The sequence below is a fragment of the Oncorhynchus kisutch genome, linkage group LG8 (genome assembly GCF_002021735.2).
Source record: "Oncorhynchus kisutch isolate 150728-3 linkage group LG8, Okis_V2, whole genome shotgun sequence".
In the NCBI taxonomy this organism is placed as follows: domain Eukaryota; kingdom Metazoa; phylum Chordata; class Actinopteri; order Salmoniformes; family Salmonidae; genus Oncorhynchus; species Oncorhynchus kisutch.
In genome coordinates this window covers 5,509,594-5,532,072 of record NC_034181.2, presented here as the reverse complement: position 1 = coordinate 5,532,072, position 22,479 = coordinate 5,509,594, and the positions used below count along the sequence as shown (strand labels likewise).

Below are 22,479 nucleotides of genomic sequence, written 5' to 3'. Positions count from 1 at the left end.
TCAAAGTAGCTATCAGCAAAGTCAGCGCTAGTGGGGAGAGAGTGAGTGTTAGTTCACAAAATATATTTTTTTAGTGGGGGGGGGGGGGGGGGCAGGGTGCTGTGGGATTATTTAAGATACTCTTTGAAGGAGGTAGGGTTTCAGATGTTCTCGGGAGGATGGCCAAGGTCTCTGCTGTCCTAGTTTCAGGGGGGAAGATGGCCACGGTCTCTGCTGTCCTAGTTTCAGGGGGGAAGATGGCCAAGGTCTCTGCTGTCCTAGTTTCAGGGGGGAAGATGGCCAAGGTCTCTGCTGTCCTAGTTTCAGGGGGGAAGATGGCCAAGGTCTCTGCTGTCCTAGTTTCAGGGGGGAAGATGGCCAAGGTCTCTGCTGTCCTAGTTTCAGGGGGGAAGATGGCCAAGGTCTCTGCTGTCCTAGTTTCAGGGGGGAAGATGGCCAAGGTCTCTGCTGTCCTAGTTTCAGGGGGGAAGATGGCCACGGTCTCTGCTGTCCTAGTTTCAGGGGGGAAGATGGCCAAGGTCTCTGCTGTCCTAGTTTCAGGGGGGAAGATGGCCAAGGTCTCTGCTGTCCTAGTTTCAGGGGGGAAGATGGCCAAGGTCTCTGCTGTCCTAGTTTCAGGGGGGAAGATGGCCAAGGTCTCTGCTGTCCTAGTTTCAGGGGGGAAGATGGCCAAGGTCTCTGCTGTCCTAGTTTCAGGGGGGAAGATGGCCAAGGTCTCTGCTGTCCTAGTTTCAGGGGGGAAGATGGCCAAGGTCTCTGCTGTCCTAGTTTCAGGGGGGAAGATGGCCAAGGTCTCCGCTGTCCTAGTTTCAGGGGGGAAGATGGCCAAGGTCTCCACTGTCCTAGTTTCAGGGGGGAAGATGGCCAAGGTCTCTGCAGTCCTAGTTTCAGGGGGGAAGATGGCCAAGGTCTCCGCTGTCCTAGTTTCAGGGGGGAAGATGGCCAAGGTCTCCGCTGTCCTAGTTTCAGGGGGGAAGATGGCCAAGGTCTCTGCTGTCCTAGTTTCAGGGGGAAGCTGGTTCCACCATTGGGGTGCCAGGACAGAGAAGAGCTCTGATTGGACTGAGCGGCAGCAGCCCTCCCGAGGCCAAGAAACCAGTGGTGGTAGATCGGAGTGCTCAGGTTGGGGTGTAGTGTTTGGAGTGTAGGGGTTAGAGTGTAGGAGTTAGAGTGTAGGGGTTGGAGCGTAGGGGTTAGAGTGTAGGGGTTGGGGTGTAGTGTTTGAGCATAGCCTGGATGTGGGGAGGGGCAGTTCCTATTGCTGCACCGTAGGCAAGGACCATGGTTTTGTAGTGGAGTGTAGGGTCTGGAGTGTAGGGGTTGGAGTGTAGGGTCTGGAGTGTAGGGTCTGGAGTGTAGGGTCTGGAGTGTAGGGTCTGGAGTGTAGGGTCTGGAGTGTAGGGGTTGGAGTGTAGGGTCTGGAGTGTAGGGTCTGGAGTGTAGGGGTTGGAGTGTAGGGGTTGGAGTGTAGGGGTTGGAGTGTAGGGTCTGGAGTGTAGGGTCTGGAGTGTAGGGTCTGGAGTGTAGGGGTTGGAGTGTAGGGGTTGGAGTGTAGGGGTTGGAGTGTAGGGGTTGGAGTGTAGGGGTTGGAGTGTAGGGTCTGGAGTGTAGGGTCTGGAGTGTAGGGTCTGGAGTGTAGGGTCTGGAGTGTAGGGTCTGGAGTGTAGGGGTTGGAGTGTAGGGGTTGGAGTGTAGGGGTCTGGAGTGTAGGGTCTGGAGTGTAGGGTCTGGAGTGTAGGGTCTGGAGTGTAGGGTCTGGAGTGTAGGGGTTGGAGTGTAGGGGTCTGGAGTGTAGGGTCTGGAGTGTAGGGTCTGGAGTGTAGGGTCTGGAGTGTAGGGTCTGGAGTGTAGGGTCTGGAGTGTAGGGTCTGGAGTGTAGGGTCTGGAGTGTAGGGTCTGGAGTGTAGGGTCTGGAGTGTAGGGTCTGGAGTGTAGGGTCTGGAGTGTAGGGTCTGGAGTGTAGGGTCTGGAGTGTAGGGTCTGGAGTGTAGGGTCTGGAGTGTAGGGTCTGGAGTGTAGGGTCTGGAGTGTAGGGTCTGGAGTGTAGGGTCTGGAGTGTAGGGTCTGGAGTGTAGGGTCTGGAGTGTAGGGTCTGGAGTGTAGGGTCTGGAGTGTAGGGGTTGGAGTGTAGGGGTTGGAGTGTAGGGGTCTGGAGTGTAGGGGTCTGGAGTGTAGGGGTCTGGAGTGTAGGGGTTGGAGTGTAGGGTCTGGAGTGTAGGGTCTGGAGTGTAGGGGTTGGAGTGTAGGGGTTGGAGTGTAGGGGTTGGAGTGTAGGGTCTGGAGTGTAGGGTCTGGAGTGTAGGGTCTGGAGTGTAGAGTCTGGAGTGTAGGGGTTGGAGTGTAGGGGTTGGAGTGTAGGGTCTGGAGTGTAGGGTCTGGAGTGTAGGGTCTGGAGTGTAGAGTCTGGAGTGTAGGGGTTGGAGTGTAGGGGTTGGAGTGTAGGGTCTGGAGTGTAGGGTCTGGAGTGTAGGGTCTGGAGTGTAGGGTCTGGAGTGTAGGGTCTGGAGTGTAAGGGTTGGAGTGTAGGGGTTGGAGTGTAGGGGTTGGAGTGTAGGGGTTGGAGTGTAGGGGTTGGAGTGTAGGGGTTGGAGTGTAGGGGTTGGAGTGTAGGGGTTGGAGTGTAGGGTCTGGAGTGTAGGGTCTGGAGTGTAGGGTCTGGAGTGTAGGGTCTGGAGTGTAGGGGTTGGAGTGTAGGGTCTGGAGTGTAGGGTCTGGAGTGTAGGGTCTGGAGTGTAGGGGTTGGAGCGTAGGGGTTGGAGTGTAGGGGTTGGAGTGTAGGGGTTGGGGTGTAGTGTTTGAGCATAGCCTGAAGGTAGGGAGGGTTCATCTTGCTGCTCCGTAGGCAAGTGCGGTAAGACTTCATGTGCATCTCTGCTTTCTTTTTTCTAATTCACATCACTACGTTGAACACACTTAACCTTCACAGAGATCTACCAACCAACCAACCAATCATAACCTTCACAGAGATCTACCAACCAACCAACCAATCATAACCTTCACAGAGATCTACCAACCAACCAACCAATCATAACCTTCACAGAGATCTACCAACCAATCTATTGAGTGAGATGCAAGCCAAGCCACCAAGCACTGAGTTTGTCTCTCACCATGTTGAAGACGGGCAACATCATGTAGAGCTTGTCCTCCAATCAAGCAATCATAACCCCTACTCACCCTGTTGAAGACGACCAACCAACCATAACTCCTACTCACCCTGTTGAAGACGACCAACCAACCATAACCCCTACTCACCCTGTTGAAGACGACCAACCAACCATAACCCCTACTCACCCTGTTGAAGACGACCAACCAACCATAACTCCTACTCACCCTGTTGAAGACGACCAACCAACCATAACCCCTACTCACCCTGTTGAAGACGACCAACCAACCATAACTCCTACTCACCCTGTTGAAGACGACCAACCAACCATAACCCCTACTCACCCTGTTGAAGACGACCAACCAACCATAACCCCTACTCACCCTGTTGAAGACGACCAACCAACCATAACCCCTACTCACCCTGTTGAAGACGACCAACCAACCATAACCCCTACTCACCCTGTTGAAGACGACCAACCAACCATAACCCCTACTCACCCTGTTGAAGACGACCAACCATAACCCTTACTCACCCTGTTGAAGACGACCAACCAACCAACCAACCATAACCCCTACTCACCCTGTTGAAGACGACCAACCAACCAATCATAACCCCTACTCGCCCTGTTGAAGACGACCAACCAACCAACCAACCATAACTCCTACTCACCCTGTTGAAGACGACCAACCAACCATAACCCCTACTCACCCTGTTGAAGACGACCAACCAACCATAACCCCTACTCACCCTGTTGAAGACGGGCAGCATCATGTAGAGTTTCTCCTCCTGCTCCTTCTGGGTCATGTGACGTGGAGGGTGGCAGAGCTCTGAGAAGAGGCGTCTGAGGTGCATGAGGCCAAGTGCATTGTCTTGCGGGCTACACTCCTCCTGCCGCGGCCTACCCATGATCCTCTTCACCATGTTCATCTTGAGCGGCTTCGTCCGGCCAAAGCCAGCCCTGAGAGGAGGAGGAGGGAGGAGGAAAATGACTTAATTTCTATTTTTTACTGTACCTTTCCAGGAAGTGAAGATTTGAACCATTTTAAAATGTAATCTATTGAATTAAAAATGTATTGTTAATTTGTAGAACGTAAGAGAGGGGAGGCCCTGAGGGGGGGGGGGGCCCTGAGGGGGGGGCCCTAAGAGAGGAGAGGCCCTGAGGGGGGGGGGCCTAAGAGAGGAGAGGCCCTGAGGGGGGGGGCCTAAGAGAGGAGAGGCCCTGAGGGGGGGGACCCTAAGAGAGGAGAGGCCCTAAGAGAGGAGAGGCCCTAAGAGAGGAGAGGCCCTAAGAGAGGAGAGGCCCTAAGAGAGGAGAGAGGACCTGAGAGAGGAGAGAGGACCTGAGAGAGGAGAGAGGCCCTGAGAGAGGAGAGAGGCCCTGAGAGAGGAGAGAGGCCCTGAGAGAGGAGAGAGGCCCTGAGAGAGGAGAGAGGCCCTGAGAGAGGAGAGAGGCCCTGAGAGAGGAGAGAGGCCCTGAGAGAGGAGAGAGGCCCTGAGAGAGGAGAGGCCCTGAGAGAGGAGAGGCCCTGAGAGGGGAGAGGCCCTGAGAGAGGAGAGAGGCCCTGAGAGGAGAGAGGCCCTGAGAGGGGAGAGGCCCTGAGAGGGGAGAGGCCCTGAGAGAGGAGAGGCCCTGAGAGAGGAGAGGCCCTGAGAGAGGAGAGGCCCTGAGAGAGGAGAGTCCGTAAGAACGAAGGCACATTTTTGTCACCCAACAAAATTTCACTTAGGTCCCCTAAAAGACTATGGCCGGCTCTGACTGCATGTGGGTACACAGACCCACGAGCCACTGTGGCCCCTCAAGAGGAGTTCAGAGTTGTTGTGCCCCCCCCCCCCCTATCAAGGTTCCCCATCCCTGATATACAGTACCAGTCCAAGGTTTGGATACATATTCCTTCAAGGGTTTTCCTTTATTTTCTACATTGTAGAATAATAGTGAACACATCAAAACAATGAAATAACACATATGGAATCATGTAGTAACCTTAAAAAACAAATCAAATCATGTTAAACAAATCCAAATATATTTTATATATTTGAGATTCTTCAAAATAGCCACCCTTTGCCTTGATGACAGCTTTGGCATTCTCCTGGCACCCTTGATTGAGTTCCTGTGTCCAAACTTTTGACTAGTACTGTAGTTGTTTACTGTGGCTACAATACACTGTAGGATAAAGACACACATGTATCCATTATTGTTGCTATGAGGAAATGTACTAAGCTAAATGCAAAAAATACCAGCAATGGAGGCCGGAGAGGCCTTCTGTGTGAACGCGACCGAAAAATTATTATTATGAATTTGGATCTTCCTCAAATGGAATTAGGGCTGGGAATTGCCAGGGACCTCACAATACAATACTTTTGTTCTGATACGATATGCATTGATACGATATGCATTGATACGATATGCATTGATACGATATGCATTGATACGATATGCATTGATACGATATGCATTGATACGATATGCATTGATACGATATGCATTGATACGATATGCATTGTATTGCGATTCGATACTGGGATTTTATTGCGCTTCAAAAGTTCCAAAAAGATATATCGATCACCATATGTCTGCTGCAGAAGGGGCGAGAGAGAGCCATGAGAAAACGAGATTTGATCAGTCATGGAAATTAAAAATGTCGCAATCAAAATGGCTCCCTATTCATAAAGAAGATTTATTTTTCTTTTTTTATTTCACCTTAATTTGATGAAGATGAAGAAGCTATGAAGTAAAAAATACTGGAGTTTTGGTGCAGGTACAGCCGTTATTGTCAAGACGATACGATATATAGTCAAAAACAATAACTATAATCGACCCCCCCCCCCCCCCCCCCCCCCCCCCCAATCAATTTTTTTTATATATACTGGAACAAAAATATCAATGCAACATCCCTTATATGATCTGTAACTCAGTAAAATCTTTGAAATTGTTTCATGTTGCATTTGATATCTTTTGTTCATGGTAGAAAGGTCCTTCTAGGAGAAGGATGGTTGGCTTAAGTCTACATTTGAAACGTGGGCTAAATCATGAACCAACACCAGCTTAATTTACCCATAGTTATCAGCTTCTTTCCTTATTTAGGCCGACACATTGAAGTTCACACGTGGGCTGTAGTCGGTGTGATAAGAGTGACAGAGCCACCCTTCCCTTCACGGCTCTGACACCCTCACTATGACACTTAGGCTGTCCTGCCATCCCCTCACGCCTCTGACACCCTCACTATGACACGTGGGCTGAATTGAACTAGTACAGACAGATGAAACGGCATATTGAACTTCTGTGTACGGAGAAGTCACAACGCAAAAAACAAATTTGGCATAAAGTTGGAGCTTAAAAATGATCAACTTTGTGATAAAACATCTCTATTTCGCCAACAATATAGCCTGAACATTTTTTTTTTATAAATCACCATAAATAAATCGATGTCTACATTAATTAGTATTTTTATTTTTCCTTTATTTAACTAGGGAAGTCAGTTAAGAACAACATCTTATTTACAATGACGGCCTAGGAACAGTGGGTTAACTGCATTGTTCAGGGGCAGAAGGACAAATGTTTACCTTGTCAGCTCGGGGATTCGATCTAGCAACATTTGGGTTACTGGCCCAACGCTCTGACCACTAGGCTACCTGCCTCCTCTAACCACTAGGCTACCTGCCTCCTCTAACCACTAGGCTACCTGCCTCCTCTAACCACTAGGCTACCTGCCTCCTCTAACCACTAGGCTACCTGCCTCCTCTAACCACTAGGCTACCTGCCTCCTCTAACCACCAGGCTACCTGCCTCCTCTAACCACCAGGCTACCTGCCTCCTCTAACCACCAGGCTACCTGCCTCCTCTAACCACCAGGCTACCTGCCTCCTCTAACCACCAGGCTACCTGCCTCCTCTAACCACCAGGCTACCTGCCTCCTCTAACCACCAGGCTACCTGCCTCCTCTAACCACCAGGCTACCTGCCTCCTCTAACCACCAGGCTACCTGCCTCCTCTAACCACCAGGCTACCTGCCTCCTCTAACCACCAGGCTACCTGCCTCCTCTAACCACCAGGCTACCTGCCTCCTCTAACCACCAGGCTACCTGCCTCCTCTAACCACCAGGCTACCTGTCTCCTCTAACCACCAGGCTACCTGCCTCCTCTAACCACCAGGCTACCTGTCTCCTCTAACCACTAGGCTACCTGCCTCCTCTAACCACTAGGCTACCTGCCTCCTCTAACCACCAGGCTACCTGCCTCCTCTAACCACCAGGCTACCTGTCTCCTCTAACCACTAGGCTACCTGCCTCCTCTAACCACTAGGCTACCTGCCTCCTCTAACCACTAGGCTACCTGCCTCCTCTAACCACCAGGCTACCTGTCTCCTCTAACCACTAGGCTACCTGCCTCCTCTAACCACTAGGCTACCTGCCTCCTCTAACCACTAGGCTACCTGCCTCCTCTAACCACCTCTAACCACCTGTCTCCTCTAACCACCAGGCTACCTGTCTCCTCTAACCACCAGGCTACCTGTCTCCTCTAACCACCAGGCTACCTGTCTCCTCTAACCACCAGGCTACCTGTCTCCTCTAACCACCAGGCTACCTGTCTCCTCTAACCACCAGGCTACCTGCCTCCTCTAACCACCAGGCTACCTGCCTCCTCTAACCACTAGGCTACCTGCCTCCTAACCACCAGGCTACCTGTCTCCTCTAACCACCAGGCTACTTGTCTCCTCTAACCACCAGGCTACCTGTCTCCTCTAACCACCAGGCTACCAGCCTGCATCTCCTTCCACTGAAACCGAGTTACAGCACCCTGGTCTCTGAAAGTGGGGTAGTGCTCCTTTATAAGTGTAACGGAAAGATTTTGGTCTCAGACACAGATCACACAAAAATCAGCCAATCGAGTCAGTGACACACACAACAACGGTAGCTCAGGTTCCCTATTTACGACGCTGAGGGTCTGTTCTTTCCCTGCGAGCTAGCACAACGTCTCCTCTCTCTGCAACATTCCCTTTCTAAAGCCCTACCAATAACGCTGCCTGTCTGAGATAACCATAGTAGCTAGGGAAGGCCTAATATTGTTCATTCCTGGACAACAACAAAAACGTTACCGAGGCCTGCAGAATGTGATAAGACGTAGCAGCCTAGGTTTAGTTCGCCAACATGTGATGGATTTTAGGTTTATTTTCAATGTTCAGGTTTACATTTATAGACAGTAACTCGTTAGCAAATTCTTTGTTCCTTTCCCCGAAATGCTGTGAATGATTGAAGCCTAAATCCGTTTTTTGTTTTTGTTTCAATGTTAAACCAATTACAGACTAAGCCCTGCGTCCAAAAGATATACAGCGTTTGAAGAGGTGTAGGGGGCTGACACTGGGTACACCGGTGCCCGGGGAGCTGTTGTGGGGGTGTTAAGTGCCTTGATCAAGGGCACAATGGCAGAAAATTCCAACTTGGATTTGATACCAGCAACCCTCCGGTTGCCAGATTACTTCCCACCCGATTTTTCCTGTTGGACCCGGGATTCGAACTGGCACCAGTTGCAGGCTCGCCTCTCTAACCGCTAGGCTACCTGCCGATCCAGAGATTTTGTTTCAGAGATTATGGACAATCAATAATTTACCATGGCAAACCAAAACATGTCTTACAGCCCTGTTTTCAGGGCATGAGGAAAAGGAAAGGTCAGTTCAGGACATGTTAAACAAAAGCCATGATGAACCCAGTGACAACTGTGTCAGGATGACTGTACGATCAGAATGAGGGCCTAGGCTATATGACGTTAACCTACATAGTGACGATGAGGCTAAACAATGGAGCCAAGTCTTCTTTCATTTTTGACTTTACCCCTTTCTACCCAATTGGTAGTTACAGTCTTGTCTCATCGCTGCAACTCCCGTACGGACTCAGGAGAGGCAAAAGTCGAGAGCCGCGCGTCCTCCGAAACACAACCCATCCAAGCCAATGTGTCGCAGGAAACACTAGTGTCCGTGTCAGCGTGCACTGAGCCCGGCCCGCCACAGGAGTCGCTAGTGCGCGATGGGACAAGGACCAAGCCCTCCCCTAACCCGGACGATGCCGGGCCAATTGTGCACCGCCCCCCATGGGTCTCCCGGTCACGGCCGGCTGCTACAGAACCTGGACTCTAACCCAGAATATCTAGTGGCACAGCTAACACTGCGATGCAGTACCTTAGACCACTGAGACAGAGCCTGGACCTGAACCAGGATCTCTAGTAACACAGCTAGCACTGTGATGCAGTACCTTAGACCACTGAGACAGAGCCTGGACCTGAACCAGGATCTCTAGTAACACAGCTAGCACTGCAGTACCTTAGACCACTGAGACAGAGCCTGGACCCGAACCAGGATCTCTAGTAACACAGCTAGCACTGTGATGCAGTACCTTGGACCACTGCGCCACTCGGGAGGCCCTCTGAGAGACTTTCTATCGTCCTTCTATTTCCTGACTCACAGAATAAAGAGAAAAGGCCTAGACATTCATTAATTCTCACCATTTGCAGCCAAATCAGGTTTTTCCAATTACTGCTTACCTCAGCTCGTTTCCCTTAATTTCTCCTCTCTCAATAATGGGCATAGAGGCTTTTACAGCTTCCTTCCAAAACATATTGGCTCGTTTCATTTGGTAATGAATTGCATGGAGAACGAGATCACGTCTAAGTAAAATGTAGTAAGCTAGTATACAATTACCCAACCAGCTGTGGTTTCAGGGATAAGTCAAAAGCAGGGACTGGTTAACGGTTAACGGTCATGCAGGTCAGTCTATAGGTTAATTTACATCATTTTGTGGAATTAAATTGGCGCACAGCAGACAGACTAGTTAGAGGGATATCACCTGTCAGACAGTGACTAGTTAGAGGAATATCACCTGTCAGATAGAGACTAGTTAGAGGAATGTCACATGTCAGATAGAGACTAGTTAGAGGAATATCACCTGTCAGACAGAGACTAGTTAGAGGAGAGGAATATCACCTGTCAGACAGAGACTAGTTAGAGGAATACCACCTGTCAGACAGAGACTAGTTAGAGGAATATCACCTGTCAGACAGTGACTAGTTAGAGGAATATCACCTGTCAGACAGTGACTAGTTAGAGGAATACCACCTGTCAGACAGAGACTAGTTAGAGGAGAGGAATATCACCTGTCAGACAGTGACTAGTTAGAGGAATATCACCTGTCAGACAGTGACTAGTTAGAGGAGAGGAATATCACCTCAGACAGTGACTAGTTAGAGGAATACCACCTGTCAGACAGAGACTAGTTAGAGGAATATCACCTGTCAGACAAAGACTAGTTAGAGGAATACCACCTGTCAGACAGAGACTAGTTAGAGGAGAGGAATATCACCTGTCAGACAGTGACTAGTTAGAGGAGAGGAATATCACCTGTCAGACAGAGACTAGTTAGAGGAATACCACCTGTCAGACAGAGACTAGTTAGAGGAGAGGAATATCACCTGTCAGACAGAGACTAGTTAGAGGAGAGGAATATCACCTGTCAGACAGAGACTAGTTAGAGGAATACCACCTGTCAGACAGTGACTAGTTAGAGGAGAGGAATATCACCTGTCAGACAGAGACTAGTTAGAGGAATACCACCTGTCAGAGACTAGTTAGAGGAATACCACCTGTCAGACAGTGACTAGTTAGAGGAGAGGAATATCACCTGTCAGACAGAGACTAGTTAGAGGAATACCACCTGTCAGAGACTAGTTAGAGGAATACCACCTGTCAGACAGAGACTAGTTAGAGGAGAGGAATATCACCTGTCAGACAGTGACTAGTTAGAGGAATACCACCTGTCAGACAGAGACTAGTTAGAGGAGAGGAATATCACCTGTCAGACAGAGACTAGTTAGAGGAATACCACCTGTCAGAGACTAGTTAGAGGAATACCACCTGTCAGACAGAGACTAGTTAGAGGGATACCATCTGTCAGACAGAGACTAGTTAGAGGGATACCACCTGTCAGACAGAGACTAGTTAGAGGAATACCACCTGTCAGACAGAGACTAGTTAGAGGAATACCACTTGTCAGACAGAGACTAGTTAGAGGAATACCACCTGTCAGACAGAGACTAGTTAGAGGAATACCACCTGTCAGACAGAGACTAGTTAGAGGGATATCACCTGTCAGACAGAGACTAGTTAGAGGAATACCACCTGTCAGACAGAGACTAGTTAGAGGGATATCACCTGTCAGACAGAGACTAGTTAGAGGAATACCACCTGTCAGACAGCACCAGAGTAGCTGCAATCACAAGTTAAAAACTGTTTTGATGGCCAGGTTTAAAAAGAGCTACTATTTTAAATTCTCAAATCTTAACTGATAATTAAAGTGCACCTCCCATTCGAGTGTGTAATGTATATTCAACGATAGGCAGGACCAGAGCATCACCCACCACTTTACAATGTGAGCTGGAGTCAGTATAATGTAATGTGAGCTGGAGTCAGTATAATGTAATGTGGAGGCAGTATAATGTAATGTGGAGGCAGTATAATGTAATGTGAGCTGGAGGCAGTATAATGTAATGTGAGCTGGAGGCAGTATAATGTAATGTGAGCTGGAGGCAGTATATTGTAATGTGGAGGCAGTATATTGTAATGTGGCGGCAGTATATTGTAATGTGGAGGCAGTATATTGTAATGTGGAGGCAGTATAATGTAATGTGAGCTGGAGTCAGTATAATGTAATGTGAGCTGGAGGCAGTATAATGTAATGTGGAGGCAGTATAATGTAATGTGAGCTGGAGTCAGTATAATGTAATGTGGAGGCAGTATAATGTAATGTGAGCTGGAGTCAGTATAATGTAATGTGGAGGCAGTATAATATAATGTGGAGTCAGTATAATGTAATGTGGAGGCAGTATAATGTAATGTGAGCTGGAGGCAGTATAATGTAATGTGGAGGCAGTATAATGTAATGTGGAGTCAGTATAATGTAATGTGGAGTCAGTATAATGTAATGTGGAGGCAGTATATTGTAATGTGGAGGCAGTATAATGTAATGTGGAGGCAGTATAATGTAATGTGGAGGCAGTATAATGTAATGTGGAGGCAGTATAATGTAATGTGGAGGCAGTATATTGTAATGTGGAGGCAGTATAATGTAATGTGAGCTGGAGGCAGTATAATGTAATGTGAGCTGGAGGCAGTATAATGTAATGTGAGCTGGAGGCAGTATAATGTAATGTGGAGGCAGTATAATGTAATGTGGAGGCAGTATAATGTAATGTGAGCTGGAGTCAGTATAATGTAATGTGGAGGCAGTATGACGTAATGTGGAGGCAGTATAATGTAATGTGGAGGCAGTATGACGTAATGTGGAGGCAGTATGACGTAATGTGGAGGCAGTATGACGTAATGTGGAGGCAGTATGACGTAATGTGGAGGCAGTATGACGTAATGTGGAGGCAGTATGACGTAATGTGGAGGCAGTATGACGTAATGTGGAGGCAGTATGACGTAATGTGGAGGCAGTATGACGTAACTATGGCTGACAGCGAAACTGAACAATCAAAATAAAATATTTTTGAGGAAGTGGCTACGACATTTCAAGATGACTCTTCATTACAGGAGTTGGCCTGTTTGATAATGGGCTATCGGCATTCGACTGTGAAGGCTTTCCGCATGCTTCGGTTCGGCTGGTACCCTTTTTCTACCTTTATTTAACCAGGCAAGTCAGTTAAGAACAAATTCTTATTTTCAATGATGGCCTAGGAACAGTGGGTTAACTGCCTTGTTCAGGGGCAGAACGACAGATTTGTACCTTGTCAGCTGGGGGGGGGGGGGGGGGGGGGGGTTTAAACTTGCAACCTTCCGGTTACTAGTCCAACACTGTACCACTAGGCTACCTGATGGTTACTAGTCCAACGCTCTAACCACTAGGCTACCTGCTGGTTACTAGTCCAACACTCTAACCACTAGGCTACCTGCTGGTTACTAGTCCAACGCTCTAACCACTAGGCTACCTGCTGGCTACTAGTCCAACACTCTAACCACTAGGCTACCTGCTGGTTACTAGTCCAACACTCTAACCACTAGGCTACCTGCTGGTTACTAGTCCAACACTCTAACCACTAGGCTACCTGCTGGTTACTAGTCCAACGCTCTAACCACTAGGCTACCTGCTGGCTACTAGTCCAACACTCTAACCACTAGGCTACCTGCTGGTTACTAGTCCAACGCTCTAACCACCAGGCTACCTGCAGGTTACTAGTCCAACGCTCTAACCACTAGGCTACCTGCTGGCTACTAGTCCAACGCTCTAACCACTAGGCTACCTGCTGGCTACTAGTCCAACACTCTAACCACTTTGCTACCTGCTGGTTACTAGTCCAACGCTCTAACCACCAGGCTACCTGCTGGTTACTAGTCCAACACTCTAACCACTAGGTTACCTGCTGGTTACTAGTCCAACACTCTAACCACTAGGCTACCTGCTGGTTACTAGTCCAACACTCTAACCACTAGGCTACCTGCTGGTTACTAGTCCAACACTCTAACCACTAGGCTACCTGCTGGTTACTAGTCCAACCCTCTAACCACTAGGCTACCTGCTGGTTACTAGTCCAACACTCTAACCACTAGGCTACCTGCTGGTTACTAGTCCAACACTCTAATCACTAGGCTACCCTGCCGCCCCAGTACCTAGCCCAACGAGTGTGCTCGAATACACCCTTAAAAAGACCTACGCTTGAAAAACGAGAGAAAAAGCACCAATAGTACTGTTTGTTCATGTTGAGATGCCGTAGCCAGTATACACTTCCTCAAAATAGTTTACTTGTATTATTCAGGTTCATCAGCCCTAGTTTTGCTTAAAAAATAATTATAATGTGTACACTGAGTATACCAAACGTTAGGAACACGTTCCTAATTTTGAGTTGAAACCACACGAGGTTTCGAAATCGTTCCACAGGGATGCTAGCCCATGTTGACTCCAATGTTTCCCACAGAAAAAACAACAACTCTTTAATCAATTTTAGAATAAGGCGTAACGTAACGTAACAAAATTTGTAAAAAAAATTAATAAAAACTTTCCCGGAAGCGCAGTACATAATCAAATGGTCTTGAAAAGGGAAAGATGTACATACCTACCGACTACAAATATCCATCTCCCTGTAATCAGGTTCCTGAGGTTATGGTTCACTTCAATCCTTTCTCTATTACCTCATAGGCAGACAATGGAAAGACAAAACCAACTACTGGAGACTGCTGGGTCGTTCCATTTGATTAGAATCACTTTTTTTTGGGGGGGGGGGGGGGGGCGATTATTTTGTGTCATTTACAATGTTTAATTTATTTGGACGGTTCCTAACTAGGCCCGAGATAGGCTATCCAAAGTTAAACCAACTTTGTCACCGGTCACACACCAGCCAACTCTTCCAAAAGCAAACACACACACACACACACACACACGAGACACCCACATCAAACCACACCCTGAAACCAACTCCTTTTTGAATTCAGGCATGGCCACTAGCACTTCTTACAGAACCAAATCTAAAATTAGGCTAAAACAGGAAGTGTAGTCACCTTTTAAAAGCAAAGTATCCATTATGACAGTCTCAATGGACCTTACTTGCAAAACGCCTGGTAACATTGGAAATAAAGCCTACATAACCTAGATAGCAGCATAATGCATCAATTGATTATTATATTAATACAATTAATTAATGAATCCTGTTGATGAAAAATGAAGAAACAAAGACAACGATATTGAATTGAAACAAACAAAACACTGAATAATGTACAAAGTGTTTGGTCATTCTAACTTTTCCAGGATAAGCCAACTAGCTACAATAGTGAGAGTGCAGGTCTACCTAGTTGAAGCACAACCATTGAAATCCTGAAGTCAGTCCTCAATGAAAGTCGCTGTTGTTGTTTCGTAAACTGACGTGAAGTTTCTACTTGACAAAAATACATCCTTAACCATGGAGAACAACAATCAAACCGATTTCACAAAACAAATTCAACGGTCAACAGAACAGTGGCATTACATAATTTTTTTAACCTTTATTCAACTAGGTAAGTCAGTTTAAGAACAAATTCTTATTTACAACGATGTCCTTCCTACTGGAGAACAGTGGGTTAACTGCCTTGTTCAGGGGCAGAACGACACATTTTTAACCGGTCAGCATGGGGGATTCGACCTAGCAACCTACTGGTTACTAGTCCAACGCTCTAACCACTAGGCAACCTGCTGGTTACTAGTCCAACACTCTAACCACTAGGCTACCTGCTGGTTACTAGTCCAACACTAACCACTAGGCAACCTGCTGGTTACTAGTCCAATGCTCTAACCACTAGGCTACCTGCTGGTTAGTAGTCCAACACTCTAACCACTAGGCCACCTGCTGGTTACTAGTCCAACACTCTAACCACTAGGCTACCTGCTGGTTACTAGTCCAACGCTCTAACCACTAGGCTACCTGCTGGTTACTAGTCCAACACTCTAACCACTAGGCAACCTGCTGGTTACTAGTCCAACACTCTAACCACTAGGCAACCTGCTGGTTACTAGTCCAACACTCTAACCACTAGGCTACCTGCTGGTTTCTAGTCCAACACTCTAACCACTAGGCAACCTGCTGGTTACTAGTCCAACACTCTAACCACTAGGCAACCTGCTGGTTACTAGTCCAACGCTCTAACCACTAGGCTACCTGCTGGTTACTAGTCCAACACTCTAACCACTAGGCAACCTGCTGGTTACTAGTCCAACACTCTAACCACTAGGCAACCTGCTGGTTACTAGTCCAACACTCTAACCACTAGGCTACCTGCTGGTTTCTAGTCCAACACTAACCACTAGGCAACCTGCTGGTTACTAGTCCAACACTCTAACCACTAGGCAACCTGCTGGTTATTAGTCCAACGCTCTAACCACTAGGCTACCTGCTGGTTACTAGTCCAACACTCTAACCACTAGGCTACCTGCTGGTTACTAGTCCAACGCTCTAACCACTAGGCAACCTGCTGGTTACTAGTCCAACGCTCTAACCACTAGGCTACCTGCTGGTTACTAGTCCAACACTCTAACCACTAGGCAACCTGCTGGTTACTAGTCCAACACTCTAACCACTAGGCTACCTGCTGGTTACTAGTCCAACACTCTAACCACTAGGCAACCTGCTGGTTACTAGTCCAACACTCTAACCACTAGGCAACCTGCTGGTTACTAGTCCAACACTCTAACCACTAGGCTACCTGCTGGTTACTAGTCCAACACTCTAACCACTAGGCTACCTGCAGCTGAAGCGTTTTAGAAGAGGAATAGACTTGGAGGCGTGTCCCAAATGGCAACCTGTTCCCTACATAGAAAACTACTTCTGACCAGGGCCCATAAGGCTGTAGTCAAAAGTAGTTCGCTATGTCGGGAATAGGGTGCCATTTGGTATGCAGATTGGAAAGTGAACAACAAGACAAAAGGCCTTCCAGGAATGTTGACTCCTCTTCTTCTTTTCTAGTCTTTTCCAAGACATTCTCCTAGAGGGACGCCAGCTTCAGTCTTTTCCAAGGCATTCTCCTAGAGGGACGCCAGCTTCAGTCTTTTCCAAGGCATTCTCCTAGAGGGACGCCAGCTTCAGTCTTTTCCAAGACATTCTCCTAGAGGGACGCCAGCTTCAGTCTTTTCCAAGACATTCTCCTAGAGGGACGCCAGCTTCAGTCTTTTCCAAGGCATTCTCCTAGAGGGACGCCAGCTTCAGTCTTTTCCAAGGCATTCTCCTAGAGGGACGCCAGCTTCAGTCTTTTCCAAGGCATTCTCCTAGAGGGACGCCAGCTTCAGTCTTTTCCAAGGCATTCTCCTAGAGGGACGCCAGCTTCAGTCTTTTCCAAGGCATTCTCCTAGAGGGACGCCAGCTTCAGTCTTTTCCAAGGCATTCTCCTAAAGGGACGCCAGCTTCAGTCTTTTCCAAGGCATTCTCCTAGAGGGACGCCAGCTTCAGTCTTTTCCAAGGCATTCTCCTAGAGGGACGCCAGCTTCAGTCTTTTCCAAGGCATTCTCCTAGAGGGACGCCAGCTTCAGTCTTTTCCAAGGCATTCTCCTAGAGGGACGCCAGCTTCAGTCTATTCCAAGACATTCTCCTAGAGGGACGCCAGCTTCAGTCTATTCCAAGACATTCTCCTAGAGGGACGCCAGCTTCAACAAACCCCTCAAAGAGCAGTTAGCACAAACTCCTGTAAGATAAAGTGAAAGCATTGTCCAGGGTAAAATATTATTGTGTCTCAAATGGCACCCTATTCCCTATGTAGTGCACTACTTTTGACCAGAGCCCTATGGCACCCTATTCCCTATGTAGTGCACTACTTTTGACCAGTGCCCTATGGCACCCTATTCCCTATGTAGTGCACTACTTTTGACCAGGGCCCTATGGCACCCCATTCCCTATGTAGTGCACTACTTTTGACCAGGGCCCTATGGCACCCTATTCCCTATGTAGTGCACTACTTTTGACCAGGGCCCTATGGCACCCCATTCCCTATGTAGTGCACTACTTTTGACCAGGGCCCTATGGCACCCTATTCCCTATGTAGTGGACTACTTTTTGACCAGAGCCCTTGGGTGCCATTTGAGACCTAGGCCTAACAACTCTTCAAAAAGGGACTGTGTGGCTTCCTCTGGCTCCGTCACAAATAGGACCCTATTCCCTATGCAGTGTGCAGTAATGGTACCCTATTTCCTATATAGCGCACTACTTTTGACCAGTGCACTAGGGAATAGGGTGGCATTTGGGACGGCGCCTCTGTGCCGTAACCACAGTAACACGGCTCTGCTGTGACAGGACAGGCTAGTCAGGGGATGGTGGAGGAGCCTGGAAAATCCACTAAGAAAAAAAACAACTAGAACTGCTGACAAAAATCTGTTAATTCCTAAACATGTTATGATAAATACATAATTTTCGATGAAGCAAGTGTCAACAATGGAGCTTTTCCCCCCACTGTACAGCTGGTCAGATTCAGTAACATGATAGTCATTATACACTCCTCATGAAAACACAATTTTAAATCCAGCAGGTTGGTCTGGGTCCTGGAAACCGCAAAGGTTTGGCATAGGCCTGGTTTAGGTGTACATGGGGCAATCTCAAATGCATGTCCCAGCAGAGGCCAAAAAATATATAAAAACCACTAACTGCTATTGGGTCTTCACCTACTAGCCTACATAGATAGTGCGAGTCACAACAACAACGTCGCCCGAGTCGCAACAGCAACAACACAGCCCGAGTCGCAAAAGCAACAACAACAACACAGCCCGAGTCGCAACAACACAGCCCGAGTCACAACAGCAACAACACAGCCCGAGTCGCAGCAACAACACAGACCGAGTCGCAAAAGCAACAACACAGCCCGAGTCGCAGCAACAACACAGCCCGAGTCGCAACAGCAGCAACAACACAGCCCGAGTCGCAACAGCAGCAACAACACAGCCCGAGTCACAACAGCAGCAACAACATAGCCCGAGTCACAACAGCAACAGCATAGCCCGAGTCACAACAACAACAACAACACAGCCTGAGTCGCAACAACAGCAACAACATAGCCCGAGTTGCAACAACAACAACATAGCCCGAGTCACAACAACAACATAGCCCGAGTCACAACAACAACAACACAGCCCGAGTCGCAACAGCAGCAACATAGCAAGTGACAACAACAACATAGCCCGAGTCACAACAACAACAACACAGCCCGAGTCGCAACAGCAGCAACATAGCAAGTGACAACAACAACATAGCCCGAGTCACAACAACAATATAGCCTGAGTCACAACAGCAGCAACAACAACATAGCCCGAGTCGAAACAAAAACAAAAATAGTCCGAGTCACAACAACAACAAAAACATAGTTCGAGTCACAACAACAGTCTGAGGCAGTGAGACAGAGATAGAATGAGGACTAATCTTTGTATCTTTGCCATTATCGGAGTTGGCAATGTCCACGCTAAAACTCCCATCTAGAGCCCTCTCTACAGCCTGAGGTAAGAGCCAGAACGTACAGGAAGTAGCCCACATCTCATGCCAAGCAAGTCAAGACACGACCCTGAGAGACACAGAGATGTCAAGAGTGTTTCATCCTTTCTATTACGACCTCAGTCAACAAGGCCTGACACACCACATCCAGACCCACCTCCATCATAATCATTTTTATATCAGCGAGTTTACACATCATTTACCTCAGGCTCCCAGCCCAGCGCTCACACAGACACAGACACACACAGACACACACAGACACACACAGACACACACAGAAACACACGTTTCGATCAGTAAATCTTGAAATTGATGAAAGCGGACTACGATGAATGTCAATAACCTTTATGATGGACTAAATATAATTTTGTCATTTCAAAATGCGTGGACCCTGCATTACATTTTAGAGTTGTGGACGACTGGAATCGTCTGACAAATGAAAGACGAAATCATTTAGGGGAAATATTTCAGGTCTGTGATTGTTCCTAGTCTGTTCAATTGGGTAACAAACTAAAGACAGGCTATTGTATAAAGTCCATAAGATGAAGACCGTACATCCTCTACCCATATCCTACTGTCCGTGGACCATACATCCTCTACCCATATCCTACTGTACGTGGACCATACATCCTCTACCCATATCCTACTGTACGGGACCATACATCCTCTACCCATATCCTACTGTACGGGACCATACATCCTCTACCCATATCCTACTGTACGTGGACCATACATCTTCTACCCATATCCTACTGTCCGTGGACCATACATCTTCTACCCATGTCTTGAGCAAAGTCATCTGCCTCTAAAATCTGCTTTAATTTAGTAAACAGAAAGTCTTCCTTTCTCTGAGAAGAAAAGGCCTGAGGTATAAATGAGCCTAATGTTTTTATGCAATTTCCAGAAGCTACAAATGTAAGCTCTCTTCAGCCCTTGTCAATGTGGGGCATTACACAAGCTTAGGGCACAATGACAAATAAGAGTTGTGTGTGTTGTTTTAAAAGTCTACTAAATATGTATCTTAAGAATGAAAAATCAGCTATTATTTAGTTTTGGATCATAGCAATTTATAGGCTACACTAAAACTAACAAAACAAAACAAACGGGTGTATCCAAACCACCCTGATGGTCCCACACTACTTGCACAGATTGTCTCTTGACAATCCCTCCTCGGTGTTCCATCGACACAGCACAGAAGAAGAAGCCATTTCACGTCGATCGTTGCCACAAATCAATCCGCTGTGCGTGTCCGATAAGCTCTCACTGAACAGTAAAAACAAAAAAACCCCGGTCACCGTGGAGACAAGCCTCATCACCACCACCGTCCACCAACCGAGCCCCTTTTTATGTTTCCATACCTGCTGTTCTTCTCCAGGTGTCCTGTCAGCATCTCAAGATGTCACCTCACGACAGACACAGAGACGCAGAATTAATACCCCTCCATTTCCACAAAAACCAAGACAAGGAAAATCCCCTCTCCTCTTAGCCCCGAGCAAAGGGCTTCATGTTCGATAGAGAAGACGAAGGATAATGTTGATCTGCATTTGGTTGTTTGCCATCCGGTTACTAAGACATCAGTGGTATCCAGAGTGGCTCAGTAGACTTGGTGACGAGGGTAGGCTGGAGGCACAGCTCTATCTCTGTGTTGGCAGTGCCTGGAACTGTGTGTGCCAGCGTACAGGCAGGCAGTCAGTGTGGTGTGGCCTTCAGGGACTGGCACAGCTGATCCCCCTCCCCCCTCCCTGTCACCTGCCTCACAACAGACCACGCGGGTGGAGTGGGTACTACGGGGTAGGGGGAGGGTGGCAGGAAGGGGGAGGCACCATCACAACAGGACAGAACACACCATCTTGAGGTTGGGGTGGGGGGGGGCATTCAGGACAGGAAGATACCATCTGGGCTTGAGAACAGCAGATATAACTGCTAGGCCTACCCATGGTGAGGTACAGCAATTGGTGGAGCATACCACCTAAGGGTTAGAAATGGGGGTGGTGGAGGGTCAGTCTCTCTCAACAGGATGGGAAGATACCATCTGGGCTTGAGAACAGGGGAGAAATAACTGCTAACTGCGGGTGGGGTAAAGGGGCTGGTGGGGAGACGAACAGGAACATACCATCTGGGGGCTGTGGGGGGGGGGTTCAACTTCCCTCACACACACAAGGACAGGAATATACCATTGCCTAGGAGCTACCTACCTCGAGCAGCCACCAGCCAGGCAACATTAATCATTTAGCAAATTAGATTTTCTCATTACTGTAGCTTGGTAGGGGGCTAGATGATGTCTACTGTAGCTTGGTAGGGGGCTAGATCATGTCTCATTACGGTAGCTTGGTAAGGGACTAGATCATGTCTACTGTAGCTTGGTAGGGGAGTAGATCATGTCTACTGTAGCTTGGTAGGGGACTAGATCATGTCTACTGTAGCTTGATAGGGGACTAGATCATGTCTACTGTAGCTTGGTAGGGGGCTAGATCATGTCTACTGTAGCTTGGTAGGGGACTAGATCATGTCTACTGTAGCTTAGTAGGAGACTAGATCATGTCTACTGTAGCTTGGTAGGAGGCTAGATCATGTCTAATGTATCTTGGTAGGGGACTAGATCATGTCTACTGTAGCTTGGTAAGGGACTAGATCATGTCTCATTACGGTAGCTTGGTAAGGGACTAGATCTTGTCTACTGTAGCTTGGTAGGGTAGTAGATCATGTCTCATTACGGTAGCTTGATAGGGGGCTAGATCCTGTCTACTGTAGCTTGGTAGGGGGCTAGATCATGTCTACTGTAGCTTGGTAGGGGACTAGATCATGTCTACTGTAGCTTAGTAGGGGACTAGATCATGTCTACTGTAGCTTGGTAGGGGGACTAGATCATGTCTCATTACGGTAGCTTGGTAGGGGGACTAGATCATGTCTCATTACTGTAGCTTGGTAGGGGACTAGATCATGTCTCATTACAGTAGCTTGGTAGGGGACTAGATCATGTCTCATTACGGTAGCTTGGTAGGGGGCTAGATCTTGTCTACTGTAGCTTGGTAGGGGAGTAGATCATGTCTCATTACGGTAGCTTGATAGGGGGCTAGATCTTGTCTACTGTAGCTTGGTAGGGGGCTAGATCATGTCTACTGTAGCTTGGTAGTGGACTAGATCATGTCTACTGTAGCTTGGTAGGAGGCTAGATCATGTCTACTGTATCTTGGTAGGGGAGTAGATCATGTCTACTGTAGCTTGGTAGGGGCCTAGATCATGTCTCATTCTGTAGCTTGGTAAGGGACTAGATCACGTCTCATTACTGTAGCTTGGTAGGGGACTAGATCATGTCTCATTACGGTAGCTTGGTAAGGGACTAGATCATGTCTCATTATTGTATCTTGGTAGGGGACTAGATTATGTCTCATTGCGGTAGCTT

At 47.9% G+C, this 22,479-nt stretch overlaps 1 protein-coding gene across 1 annotated transcript in view; it reads right to left on the bottom strand.

Annotated features, from left to right (window-relative positions):
• wdfy3 (WD repeat and FYVE domain containing 3) overlaps positions 1-20,806 on the bottom strand; it is a 217,582-nt gene extending 196,776 nt beyond the window's left edge. The window contains 2 exon segments of the mRNA XM_031829582.1: positions 3,854-4,064; positions 20,435-20,806. Coding sequence (XP_031685442.1) covers positions 3,854-4,064; positions 20,435-20,466 — 243 coding nt within the window. The 5' untranslated portion in view covers positions 20,467-20,806.
• Positions 20,807-22,479: the final 1,673 nt, after the last annotated feature.